The sequence below is a fragment of the Vigna umbellata genome, chromosome 4 (assembly GCF_029865625.1).
Source record: "Vigna umbellata cultivar VRB3 chromosome 4, Vumbellata_1.0, whole genome shotgun sequence".
NCBI lineage: Eukaryota > Viridiplantae > Streptophyta > Magnoliopsida > Fabales > Fabaceae > Vigna > Vigna umbellata.
Window position 1 is genome coordinate 48,464,229 of NC_142168.1, and position 15,327 is coordinate 48,479,555.

At 33.3% G+C, this 15,327-nt stretch overlaps 1 protein-coding gene across 1 annotated transcript; it reads right to left on the reverse strand.

Moving 5' to 3' along the window:
• Nucleotides 1-5,300: 5,300 nt before the first annotated feature.
• On the reverse strand, nucleotides 5,301-6,932 carry LOC124839129 (xyloglucan endotransglucosylase/hydrolase protein A). The gene is made up of 4 exons (XM_047314863.2): nucleotides 6,680-6,932; nucleotides 6,478-6,578; nucleotides 6,195-6,388; nucleotides 5,301-5,981 (listed from the first exon to the last, which is right to left on the reverse strand). Exons 1-4 carry the CDS (start codon nucleotides 6,888-6,890, stop codon nucleotides 5,582-5,584), a joined length of 906 nt encoding a protein of 301 aa, XP_047170819.2. The 5' UTR covers nucleotides 6,891-6,932; the 3' UTR covers nucleotides 5,301-5,581.
• Nucleotides 6,933-15,327: the final 8,395 nt, after the last annotated feature.

Genomic DNA, 15,327 nt, shown 5'->3' on the forward strand with positions numbered 1-15,327 from the left:
AGACCATACTCCGCACTAAGGAACTAGGCCGGAACCAATGGACACAAACACTACAAGATATTCAAAGAATAATACGTACAGGAGTTTCCATGAAGAAACCGAACGCTTATGAACACTTAGATTATTTAGATTTAGTATCAAGAAATACGATTTCCAGTTAAAGACTGAACACTATAGTGAGCGAACCCTAGTGGTTTGAACGAACGCTCGTATTAGAAAATTTAGTTTAAGGAGATAGAACGAGTGCCTGGTGTAAGACCACACACTTGTTTAGGACGAACACTTGGTATAAGACCAGGTGCTACTAAACTTATATAAAAGAGGCTTGACAAATATACTAAGATACTATTAGATTAGTATTTAAGAATAACTAAAATATACAATTTCACACACACACACACACACACACACACACACACATATATATATATATATATATATATATATATATATACATATTTAAGTTCATAACAGGATATTAAGAAAGAACTATGCTTGACCGAACGCTCAAGCACAGTATTTCGAAATGCAAACGCTCGTACTCGACTAGGATTCTTTCTAAATGAAAGATTCCAATTCTAACCAAGTTCACTTAGAAAACCGAACGGTCGAAGACTGTTTAGTAACGAACATACACTATCTTAGGGGAATTTCATATTCAGAATTCATATATAATCAATTTCATTTCTTAACGTATTACTTCATCACTTTACACATTCATAGCATAATCAATTTTTCATACTTCATATAGTTCAAACATCTCAACCATCATACAACATATTCATTCATTCAATTCAACGAACGCGCATACATCACATAATCATACAAATTAAATTAAATAAGTTTTCCTTACCTCCAGCGTGAACGATCGTCCTAGAGGCAGAAGTATGGTTTGCCTGACTACAATTCCTTCTACTCTCAATGCTCAACCAACTCTTCAAACTAAAACAAATGACAGAAAACCAGAATTGGTTTAGGCAAGATGACAGCATGCAACCAGAACTTGAGTTGCATGTACCAAAGAACGAACAACTAAAGACGAGAAAACTTACCAGTTCAGAACTCGAAACTGTTCGGTTCAGAATGAAGCTTAGGATGCCGGAAACGCTTCTATGGTGCCTGAATGGTGATCGGAGAAGAGAAAGGGTAAGATTTCTTAGAGAGAAGGGAGAGTTTTCTAGTGAGAATGAGGAGAAAATGAGAAGTTCAGAGTTTTGGGGAAGAAGGGTACATGCAGAGAGAGTGGAACAGGGTTTTCAGAAAAATCAATTTTGCTTCCCACGTTAAAACGAACGTCCGCTCATCTGTTGACACCTGTCTCCCACTATCTGATTTTTGGATCTCGTTGCTTGACTCCTGGCGTCCGGCAGAGGGTTTTGGGTGCGTTTTAATGGTTCTGACAGAGGGGTTTTGGGTGCGTTTTAATGGTTCTAACATATACTAAATTAATTTTGTATTTTTAGTATAAATTTAGTTTTCTTAACCAATTTTATTAAATTTATTTTATTTTTAAATGTGTAAAAATGTAACAATAATATATACAAATCAAATATTGTTATAAAATATATTTAAAATATTAAATAAATTTAATTAAAAAACTAAATTCACATATATCTATTTTCAATTTTGACTTAAAAAAGATATTTAACCTATATATATAAATAAAGTATAATCAATATTTAAAAAATATCTCTGGAAGAATCCTTACCTTCCCAGCAGGAGTACCCCACCAAAAATATTAATGATTGTACTTTAGGAATTTAACCGCGTAAAATCAAAATAAAATTATTTTACAAGTTAAAAAATACAATCAAATTCAAGACACGTGATTTTTGTTTTTTAAGATCTTAATCAAATACTAAAACTTTGACCTATCAATAGGAAAGTTCAATGAGGAGTAAGTAACTGATCAAGCACACCCTCACCACCAATCTTCCCTTACTATTTTTAATACAAATCATTATTAAATTTTAAATACAAATCATTATTAAATTTTAAAGGAACTTTTCATACATTAAGTGTGAGAACCTGATTAATTAAGCACTTAAATCCACACTCTGATCACCATTTATTACACCTTGCCACGTCAAAACTCACTCACTTCCACTCTGCATGCGCCTGCCATGTGTCACTGAGGGAACGTTCCAAAAACGTTAGTGGAAAACAAGTGGCATGCAGAGAATGGACGTTCGTCCTGCGTGGGAAGAGAAAAATATTTTCTGGAAACCTCTTCTCCATTCCTTGCATGCTTCATCTTCTTCCCAGAAAATCTGAATTCAAATCCTCCAACTTCTCTCTAAACCGTTTCCATCTTCTCTCTAAGATAACTCACTATCAATTCCTCCAATCCTATTTCAGACACCGTAGAAACCTCCTCAGCACTGTGAGCATCATTTTGATCCGAACAGAACTGAGAACTGATCTGGTAAGTTCTCGTCCCTGCACTTGGTCTGTTTTAGTTCATGCGAACCAAATCCTGGTTGCATGCATGGGTTATAGGTTTGAATCTGATGTCCTTTTTGGTATCAGATTTAGTGGAATTGGTTGAGTGAATTCCTGGATAGAAAGCCGTGAGTGCAAGAGTGAAATTCTAAGCAATTGGAAGTACACTGCAGTAACAGGTAAGGGAAGCTTTAGTAATTTAATTTAATACTGGTTTAATGTCTATGACAGTAATGAAGTGTACTGGTTGTCTAAAATGTATGAAATATATGAATTTTGAGTGTGCCTGAATAAGCATGGTTACCCTGGATGTATATTATGAATGTTGTTTGAACCGTATGCAGAGAATGAGATGTATGATTTGGAATATGATTGAATTTCTGTATGATTTGGAATGATAATACTTGGAACTGGATGTTGATGATGATATGTTTGAAACTGGAAAATGGAAGATTCTGGAATTATGAAATGATAATATGAATTATGTAAGGTATGAGATTTATGTTAAAGATAAATTCTAAGTTATGAATAGTATGAAAAACTGTGAAATTCTAGTGTTTGAAAATCTGGAAAATCTGATCTTCTCTGATTAATGGTGTACGCTCGTCATCGAACGGTCTTATACCGTTCGGTTTCACTGGAAAATAACTTAGAGTAAGAATTCTTTCATTTGGAGAGGATTCGGATCGAGAACGAGCGTTATTTGTGTGAAGAGTTAGGCTTGAGCGTTCGGCTCAGCTTAGCGTGTCCAACCATTTAAAAAAATAATAAATTGAAGAGTATTAATACGCTCGGTTTGTTTACCAGCGTTCGTCATAAGTGGCGCTTAGTATTATACTGAGCGTTCGTCCAAATGAACTCTCGATCTTAGATTGAGCGTTCGTTCTAGTTAGCGTTCGGTCTGACACTGAACGTTCGTTCCCATGCGCGTTCTTTCCCATGCGCGTTCGTTCTATTTGGTGCTCGGTCATTGACTGACGTTCGTCCTAAGCAGTGTTCGGTTTTATAACTGAACGCTCGTCCTATCATCGCTTCGTGAGCGAACGTATATGGTGCTCGTCCAAGTTCTTATTTAACGTTCGTTTTTTTTATGGCAGTGTTCGTATCTGCATCTTATCATATCCTGGTTATTATTGAAATATATCTAAATTATATTTATCCTTTTTATTCAATCTCCAGTATTTTACTTAGAATTATCCTAAGTATTATTCAGATCTTCTTGACTCAATCTTAATTAAATTCTTAAGTGTTCTTAACTTACGTGAATGGATAAAGATTCGTTTCTTTTGTTCAGAAACGAGGCTGCAGTGCACTGTAATACAGTCGTCTTGATCTATTAAATAGTAACTTGTATTTAAATTAAGAGAGTGGAATACAGAATGAAAATTTGATTAAGAGAAATTGTGAATATGTACGAATGGTGATTTGAATGGATTTATGAGAATTGGATTGTGAATGAGCGTTCCAAGGAGGAACGTCTCCATGATGTGAATATGAGAAGTAGTGTAGTATGACCATGGTAAAGCTGCTGATGGCTGTTCATCCTGATATTCCGTGAGTGCTCATTCTCATGTAGAGGGGAGTAGGTCATGCGTGGGAATGGCAGGAGGCCCTAGTCCTATTGAGTACTTTGGACTGATAGGGTTAACCTCGGGTGGCAGCTGATGGATGTTCCAGTTACTACACCACCCGGGTGCAAGAACGCCTGTAGATACATGGCATCATACAGTCCGGACAGTCTTTAATGTATGAGAATTTGAATGAGTTATTGCATGTATGAATATGTGTTTAATGTTGTATGAACGGTACGATTGATTTTATATGTTAAATTATGTTGATTGTATTGAATTAAATTACCTAAGCTTACCCTTGCATTTTCCTTGTGTTGTCTACTGTTTCTGTATGTCCGTCTTGTCAATGCAATGATCATCCGTTGTGGATGTGAGCAGATGGTGAGGTACCCCTGGAAACAATGCTGGAAGAAGAAAATTTGGAGGATGCCAACTTGGTAGAAGTGGAGGTTAAAGCTGAACAGTAGCTTGTTCATTATTTAGAAACTGCTAACGTTATTAGGTGCTGTATTGTAATACGTTCGGTTAATAGTTTTGTAAGACCGTTCGTTCAGTTTTAAATTTTGAGCAGCTGTTGTAAATCTGTAAGACTGCACTGTATTTCTGTAAATGTGATTAGTTCTGGTTAATGTTGGGATGTTACATTAAGTCTTAATCAAAATTCAAATTCTAAAATATAGCAATATTTTTCTTAATAGTAATTTTTAATGTTATTAAACCACTCATTATTAAGACATTATTAGATTAATTGATATGTTTTACATGGTCTCAAAATTCATATATCTACTTCACCTGATTAATTGATATGTTTTACATGGTCTCAAAAATTAATATTTCTTTTGTTAGTTAAGAATCATAATAAATATGTTATTTTTCAAATATTTTTCTTAAAATATTATTATTTCATAATAAATGGTCTAATAAACCAATTCTAGAAAACAAGCATAACGAATCTCAAATATTATAAACATAACTTAAATTTATGTATTTCTAGAAAACAAAGAAGGAAATAATAAAAATGTTAAAATCAAATCCAAAACACAGTTCCCAATTCGTGATTATCCACTGCAACCTCCCTACTGTCACATGCAGAAGTGTTGTTCAGTGGAGCCACTTGTTCAATGTTTTTGTCTATGTTTCAGCCTCTTCACCACCACTTTTCTACCTCTTATTTTCTCCTATTTACTACCCCTGTCGGTGTCTTTTCAATTTGGGACCGAATAACGAGGATAAGGATATAGGCAAATGCATTCCAACTCATTCAGCAGAAAAAGTACACAACAAAAATGACAAACCAAGAATAATAATAGCACTCCTATAAACCAGTATAAACTAGTAGTATTACTAGTATATTGATTCAGAGTGAAACAGAATTACAGATACAAATTAAGGCACAGAGCCATATCTGGTACATAGCCAAACAGTAGCAGCAATAAATGATATTATGATTATCAACAATACAGGAAGCAATAGCAAGCTCAAATGAAATCTGTATCAGCACTTAGGTGGGAACTTTATGGGAGTGTGATAATGAAAATAATGAGGCCTTAAAGTATAGGTTAAAATGATTAAATGTCACGGTCTCTGGTGCACTCTGGAGGGACTTGAGAGTAGCGTTTGCGATCAGTGCAGTAGTTGTAGATGGTGTATTTGTTGCGTACCCAAGCCAGTTTTTGCCACTGAGCAGCATCAAGGTCACGAAACTCTGGTTGATCCCACCACCTCTTGCCTTGTGTGTCACAGAACTTGGCATTCACTGAGGCCTCACACCCATCAATGTGGAAGCCCTTGTAAGAGGCTATGAAGGGGGCTTTGGACCAATCTGTTTTCTCCAAACCACCCCTTGTAGCCCAGTCATCTGCATTCCACAAACTGTTGTATATCTTCATTGGTTGATTGAAGGGGAACTTCACTCCCAAGTCATTGCTGTTCTTGAACACCCTTATTGGGTAGTCATCCACATAGAATCTGCACACCTCATTTGCCTCTCTTTTAGTAATAATATCACAAATAATGATTGTATATTCTCTTTGAATATATCAGACGGAAAAAAAAAACAAAAAATCAGTGATCAAATTTAATATCAAATACTGTTTACCCTTTATATCAAACATGTTGGAGGCACATGATAAAGGGAAGGTGAAGTTGTTACTAATTCAGTGAAAACTATAGGGTACTTACACAATCTGGTACATGTTCCATAGCACTGAATATCTGTGGTATTGAGTTGTAGGGTCAAACCAGAGGTAGATTCTCTGCTCTCTGTCACCTTTGCCTCCGGTGAACACATTTGTTTGTAAAATGTATGGTTGCCCAGTTCTGTTTCCCAAGAACTCGAAGTCTATTTCATCATGTTCTGCGTTTGTGGACGATAACTGCATAGTTCCAATCACAGCAAAAGGTTACCCAACAAAATGAATGGTGCAGAAACTTAAAAGCATAAACAAAACACATTTTTTCTTACATAGAAAGCAGTGACTGTGCCAGCTGAATCACCAGGAACCAATTTTATGTACATGCTGAAGTGACCAAACAAGTATGACCCTTTGGACTGGAAGCCAGTACCTGTTCAAAATTGCATGAGTATAATTAAACTATAATGAAAAAATTTATAACTGATATCATATCATATTTATAGTAGCATAGCGAAAGTTACATATGCATACCAGTGTACTTATCGAGATGAAGTTGAATCTCAGAACCTCCATTGAGATATTTGATATGATCAAAGGCCCAAGTAGGCACATAGTTTCTGCCAAATGGTACATCAATTGGAGTTCTTGGGTTGGCAGCGAAAGAAGCAGAAGCCAGTGATAACAGAATCAGACAAGTCCACAAAGAAGAACCCATTTTTCTTTTGTGTTTCAACTTGTGCATTCCAAAGGGTATATATAGGCACGACACTCTGCCTGCACCTATAACGCGCTTATAGCTAACCTTCCCTGCTGTTCTGATCAATGACTTTTAACTGAATTATAATTAATAATGTTCATTGTATTTGAGAACTGGTATTTTGTGTTTCAATTTTCTTTGGCCTAAAAGTGTTTGAATAGTAGGACTAGACCACAGAATTCTGATTAGCTTTTCTAGTGATTAGGTAGTTGACATGGATAATTAACACAGGACAATCATTTCTCATAAATGTAAAATCTATCAGTTCATAAGAAAGTTAGGGTTAAATATTATCCTCACTGTGAAATCATAAAAACATTCTAACACAATTTTATGGAATTTGTTGTTTCTTCTGTGTCTTTAAAATATATATATATTGAATGTTAATTTTAAAATATATTTATAAAAATAAATAATCAATAAAAATATATATTTTAAATGTTCAGTAAAAAAAATCTAACAAAGAATTTGAACTCTATTTTATATGATTTTTCTAACACTTTTTCTTTTGAGAGTGTAATATTTGGACATGTTAACGGACAAAATTGTAAATAACTTTTCTATATTTTATATTTAGTTGTTGGTTTTCTTGAAAAGTCATTTTATTTTTCTATGAATATTTACAACTTACCTTATGTATCCTTAGATATTAATGTTCACATATATCTTAAGAATTATAGTATTGGAGGAATGTGGTATTATAATGTAAAAATAAAGGGAGTGGATAAAGAGACATGAAAACATAAAAAATTAATTGAAGTATTACACATGTAAAACAATGGCAAGACGTGAAACCGAAGTCGAATAACTGAAATATTTATATTAATGCTTAAGTATGGACTTAATTTGGTTGAATTTTTTATGTTAAAACCAAATTCAATCGAATATAACTTTCAAATACGTTTTGTATGTATTTTCAACTAAATATGGAAATAAAATTCTGCCGTCAAATCCTACTTAATACGTTTAAAAAAGTTCTCAAAGTGTTTTTTTTTTTTTCATATTGAAGTGTATGTCGGAAACAAAGCAAATTTGAAAGCTACTTTCTTGAAATAGCAGAAGGGTCTAAGTATATTCTGTTTGGAATTGTATTGATGAAAGTGGAGAAGATGAACACAGTTGTAGCCAAGAGCTAACAAAAAGAAACGAAGATATTGTAGTTATTGCTATTTTCCATAGGAAAAAGAGTTTTCAAGTGAAAAAAATTGAACAGAGAATAAGATGGGATTGAGAGTACCATTTGTCAGTCATTTTCAGTGCAATGGGCCACTCATTTCAACGTGGCATATATATAATATGTCCTTTCGAATTAATTATCCAACATCATCCAACAATATAATATTTCAAAGTTTCAAAAAAATATATTGTTTTCTGTATTTTAGCAGAGTAATTTGTCTTATAATATTATTATTAATTGAGAGAAATTTAAGTTTAATTTAATGCCAAAATTGTTTATAAATATAAAATTTATACTTACTTTTATATTATAGTTTTGTTATATTATTGGTTGACGTGATATTTTCAATAGATTTCATATATTGGAATGAACACTTTAAATTTAAATTTATATATTTATGAGTAGTCTAATTATATTAAGTAATAAAATTTACCTCTAATTCAATCTTACTAAATTAACTAAATAAGATAAGGTTTATATCTAATATACATCTTCTCGTGCTAAAGGCTATAAAATTGAAACATTTGATGTCAGGTGGTATCTTAGATAGAGTCAAATATTAGTTAGGATATATTTTTTGTGCCAAAATTCTGGGAGATCCGGTCACACTATAAAAATATCTTTCTTTACTGATATTTATAAATAAAATTTGTAATGGATATAGTTAATATTTGTGAATGTTTATTATTTATAAATAGAGTATTTTATTTAGTTAAATTTAATTAAAATTAAAATTTATTTATATTTTATAAGTTAAAATTAATTTTTTAATTCATATTTATATTTAATTTAATTTAATTTATATTATATATTATTTTTGTAATTTTATTTTAAAAGTTTATAAAATATATTTTTTAATATTTCTAGATATTTTTAAACGAGTATTCTATGAATAACAAAAGTAAGCAAAAAATAAATTTTTTTATTACTAGTTGGATAATAAGTAAATACTGTATTTGATTCAATCCATTATCAACCCTAAATGATATAAGGGTTAAATATGTTTTTAGTTCCTAAACTATTGACCGTTTCTGGTTTTCGTCCCTCTTCCAAAGTAAGGTACAATTTAGTCCTCAATCTTTAAAAAACGTTTGTTTTAGTCGAAAAAACGAACGTTTTGAGGACTAAAACGAGGACTAAAAACAAAATTTTGAAGACTAAAACGAACGTTTTTCTAAAGAATGAGGACCAAATTGTACCTTACTTTGGAAGAGGGACGAAAACCAGAAACGGCCAATAGTTTAGGGACTAAAAACATATTTAACCCATGATATAATAAGCCTAAATCTTGATTATGAAATTTTGTGAATGTAATACCATGTTAAAGATAATAAAATTTATACCTTCCTTACTCTCACTTTCCTTATTGTCACTGATATAAACTTTCATAAATTTAATAACATATTACGATAATATCATATTAAATAATATTATCTTAAAATACTAAAACATAAACTTAATTCAATTCCATTAAATTAATTTAAGATAATAAAGATTTCACTTAATTATATATTATAATTTAATCTTATCTTTAATCAAATAATAATAATATTATACAAAATAAAATTTAAATTTAATTTAACTTCATAAAATTTATTTACATCTACGCATCTACGGTATATTATAATATATATATATATATATATATATATATATATATATATATATTATGATTTGGATATATTGAGATCTCCAACGTTCGTATTTTATTGGATAAGATTTTATGTGAATATTTTAAGAAAAGTATATTAAAAAATAATTTCTTTTAATTTTGTGCCTCGCATTTTATATAATATATAATCAAAAATTTGTATTTTTTATTTTATTTTTGATATCTTATTTTATAAGTTTCACAAAGTGAAATATCTAAAAAAATATACTAATAAATTTCAGAAAAAACACAAATTCTTCCACAAAAATCCTCGAGTAATCAAAATCTAAATATAAAAAAAGTTACATGAATAAAATCCAATCTATATATATAATTAAGTTATTACGATAATCACCATAAATGTAACTTCTGTTTGACAATTTCATGACACATTTTTACTTGAAATATAGTCATACATTAAATAAAGGTATCACTTTCAGCAGAACTTATACATCATAATCTATCACTTTTATAAAATAGCGTCACTTCTGTTAAATATAACATCTTTTTCTGAAAATGAAAACGAACATGCTTATATAAACATTTAGAGTAAAATCAATTAATACATGCATTCTCAAATTAAATGTAACTGAAATGTATGCTCAATTTATTTTTATTATGAATTTGAATCGAAATGTTTATTACAAGAAGATACTTATTTGTTTAAAAAAATAATATAAGATGCCAATATTTAATATTATTTTCTGTCAATAAATACAATTATTGTTCTATAACATGCGTGTATTTATAGCTCACTGGAAACCTGGGACCATTTTGTGCAAGGCTGGATAAGGCAGAAGGCCAACGAAGTATTAGCTTGAAAATCCAAATTTTTTGGCTTTTTATTTTATTAACATTAATGATTATTAGGTTTTATACAGAAATATAGCTATATACATTGCTTGGTTCTACTAAAGGAGGTTGAATACTCAAAAAACAGAAACTAAAGAAAAATTTCGTTTCTTATATGTTGAAAGTTTTCACACATGAAGTCGATATTAATAGTAATTTATATACAAAACATTAAATAAAGAAATAAACAAAGATCACAACGAGTAAAAATAGGAAATTACCATAATTATGAACATATTTTGAAAATATCTATGCTATTTGTATATAATTTATCTTTTATTTTCTTTTCATTAAATAATTAAAATCACATTTTTATTTTTATTTTCATTTTATTCCCCCCATTTTCTTTCATAAACCACCCACTATCACTGTTTTCTTTTTCTCAATTCCATCAGTTTCTTACTATTTTTACATGAAAGTTCAACATTTAAGAATTTAACACCTTTCCTCGTAATCCTACTAACAACCATTAGTCATATCAAAAGATAATATAAATACATATATAATATTTATATTACATTTAAAAAATTCCTTAAAATAAACTTTCTTTCTCTGTAGAAAATTATATATATATATATATATATATATATGTATATGTATATATATGTATATGTATATATGTATATATATATATATATATATGTATATATATATATATAAATGGAGAAAAAAAAGTTTTCTTTTGAACTTTTGTCAGGTCTTGTTAAACGCACCTAAAACCACTTCCGTCAGGCTCATTAAAACGCACCCAAAACCCCTCTGAACGGACGCCAGGTGTTAAGCAACGAGGATTTGAAAATCAGATAGTGGAATGTAGGTGTCAGCAGATGAGTGGACGTTCGTCTTAAGCAAAACTAAGTTTTTAGAAAAATCACGTCCCACTCTCTGCATGCATCTTCTCCTCCAAACTCTGATCTTTTCAAATTCTCCTCCTTCTCACTAGAAAACTCTCCCTTCTCTCTAAGAAATCTTACCCTTTCTTTTCTCCGATCACCATTCAGGCATCGTGGAAGCGTTTTCGGCGCCCTGAGCTTCATTCTGAACCGAACAGCTTCAAGTTCTGAAACTGGTAAGTTTCCTTTCCCTTAACCGTTCGTTCTTGTAAACATACAAACTAAGTTCTGGTTACATAGGTTCTTAGTTTCATTCTGAACGAGTTTGGTCTGTTGTTTTATTTTGGTTCGAAGAGTAGTTGAGCGTTGAGGGTAGAAAGGATCATAGTTCGGCGAACTGAGTCTCAGTGTGTAGGACGTACGTTCACACTAGAGGTAAGGGAAGCTTATTTAATTTAATTGTATGATCGTTTGCACGTTCGCTGAAAATGAATGCATGTTCCTGAGTGATTAAATGTATATGAAGTATGAATGCTGATATGATTATTTGTGTGGAATATGATTTATTAGTACGATATGGGTTGTGTGAAGTATGCAAATTGATTATGATATGAATTTTATAAAGTTATGAAGTTATAAGTTAAGAAATGAGTTTGCATGTAAATGGATTCTGGATATGAAATTTTCACTATGATAAAGTACGTTCGTTACTAAACGGTCATTGACCGTTCGGTTTTCCTGGTGAACATAGTTAAAAAGGGGTTCTTTCATTTGGAGAGAATCCTAGTGTAGGACGAGCGCTCTCGTGTGGTAATACTATGCTTGAGCGTTCGGCCAAACATAGTTGTGCCTGAGCCTACTGTGATAAACCCAATATATATATATATATATATATATATATATATATATATGTAATTGTATATTATTATCGTTCGTAAACACCACTTCAATAGTAACTTAATATATTTATCAAACCTTTTATCAGAAGTTTATTAGTACTCGGTCTTACACCTAGCGCTCGTACTGAGTAGTGCTCGGTCTTATACCAAGCGCTCGTACTCATTTCTTGTATAATCAATCTTGATAAAATAGCATTCGTCCAATTTCAGTAGAATTTCCTTTACCGTGTTCGGTCATTGACTGGCATTCGGTTTCTGTATATGAATGATTCTAAATATGGTTATTTAACGTTTTGACGTGTCTACTTTCATGGGATCCGGCCTAGAGTCTCCATACTTGATTTATGGTTTGAGTATGGGTTTGAACTCACGAGAGTCAGTTTATTCAACTGATTCACGTTGTAAATAACGTTCGTCACAGGGTATATGATTGTACTCGGTTTATTCCTAAATCTATTAGTAACCCTTTTGGTTTTATTCAAATTTGGAACGGGCGACTTTTCGGTCTCGTTCTTAGTGTTAAATCCTCGTCCTGATTGAGGACTGAACGTTCGGTATTTGAAGTTATTAGAAATTGTAATAAAGATGAAATTAAAATTATGGGTAATAGATGATGAAGAGTATATGAGACTGATGAAATGATGTGAAATATGAACGAGCGTTCCGGGGAGGAACGACTCATGGATGACTATTGAAATTTGTAAAGTATGACTGTGGTAATGCTAAGCTGTCGATTCATCCTGATGTTCCGTGAGTACTCGTCCTCATGTAAAGGAGGGCAGGTCATGTGTGGGAACGGCAGGAGATCCTAGTCCTTAGGGGTACTTTGGACAGATAGGATTAACCTCGGGTGGCAGCTGATGAGAGTATTCCAGTTACTACATCACCCGGGTACACGAACGTCGTAGCTACACAGATGTCATACAGTCCGGACGGTCAGTCTAGTGATAGGCCTTGTATGATAAGTATGTTGAGATTCTCTTGTGTGTTGGATTGTTTAACATATATGTTGATGCGTGAATTAAATTATATAAGCTTACCCTGTGTTTTCCTTGTGTTGTCCGGTTTTGTACGTCCGTCCTTGTTGTTGCAATGATCATCCGTGTGGATGTGAGCAGGAGGAGACGAGCTACTTGAAGAAACGCTGGAAGAGGAAAATTTGATAGAAGTGGAAGTGAAGACCGAGCAGTAGGAACGTTAGGCTAGTAGTTTGGTTATTGGGTAAGGTGGTCGTTTGGTCACCTTATCCTTTCGTTTTGTATGACCGTTCGGTAGTTGGCTTTTGAAAACCGTTCGGTCAAACTTATGTCTATATTTTGTTTATATGTTGTAACTCTCTGTAAGGCCGTTCGGCCATGCGCGTACGTTTTATTAGCGTAAGACTGAATTGAGATATTATTAAATGTAGTTATTCTATTATATGGTTTATTACTGTATTTTTGGGATGTTACAACTTCCTTTTGTTGAGATTTCACCCTTGAAACATTGTATGTTCTTGTGTAATATCATCACTACTGCTGAAAATAGCACACAATTATACAAGATAGGATAATTTAGTATTTTAAAGTTTCGTATACTGGCATATATCAAAGTTATATACATATATTTTTACAATTATATAATTCATAATCTCATGAACACTTGAGGAGCACTTGAGGAGCACTTGAGGAGCGTACTTGGAGTATTGAGAGAAAAGGAGTTGTACGCTAAGTTATCTAAGTGTCAATTTTGGATGAAGGAAGTACAATTCCTGGGGCACGTAGTTTCGGCTGGAGGTATCTCGGTAGATCCAGCTAAAGTGCGAGCGGTATTGGAATGGGAGAGTCCGCGTTCGGTCACTGAAGTCCGAAGTTTCATGGGTCTTGCGGGCTACTATAGACGTTTAATTGAAGGATTTTCTAAGATAGTAGCGCCATTGACATAGCTGACCCGAAAGGATCACCCGTTCGCCTGGACCGATTGGCGTGAATCGAGTTTCCAAGAACTGAAGCAGAAGTTGACGAGCACTCCAGTCTTGGTCATTCCTGACACGACTAAACCATTCGAAGTCTACTACGATGCTTCCCATCAAGGTTTGGGCTGTGTTCTTATGCAAGAAAGAAAGGCGGTCGCGTACGCTTCTCGGCAGTTGAAAATACATGAGAAGAATTACCCAACGTACGACCTGGAATTGGCAGCGGTCGTCTTCGCGCTGAAGATTTGGAGACACTACTTGTATGGATCAACATTCCAAGTCTTTAGCGATCAGAAGAGTCTCAAGTACCTGTTTGATCAGAAGGAGTTGAATATGAGGTAGATGGGGTGGCTTGAGTTCTTGAAGGACTATAACTTTGAACTACTCTACCATCCATGGAAGGCGAACGTCGTAGCGGACGCCTTGAGTAGGAAAGTAGTTCATGTCACGTCCATGATGGTACGAGAATTAAGTTTGGTGGAGATTTTTAGAGATCTAAGGTTGCAGTTCGACTTAGAACCGAACAGTATCAGATGCTGCAACCTTAGAGTATCCAGCAATATCTTCGAGCGGATCAGAGAGAAGCAATCAACCGATGAAGAATTATAGAAGATTTTGAGCGCACTCGGTACAGACCAAGCCAAGCATTTCAACACCGGAGCGGACGATCTCTTACGGTACATGGATAGGACGTGCGTTCCTAATGATGGCGAGCTGAAGAGAATCATTCTTGAGGAAGGACATCACAGTCGTCTTAGTATGCACCCTGACATGACTAAGATGTATCAAGATCTCAGGAAGTCTTTCTGGTGGCCGGGAATGAAGAGTGATGTCGCTCGTTTTGTGACATCCTATTTAACATGTCAACGTGCAAAGGCGGAGCATCAGAGACCGGGCGGTTTGCTACAACAGTTGGAGATTCCTGAGCGGAAGTGGGACAACATCTCAATGGATTTCGTGACCCAATTACCACGCACGGTCAAAAATCACGACTCCATCTGGGTGATAGTGGATCGGCTAACGAAGAGTGCTCACTTCTTAGCCGTCAACTTGAAG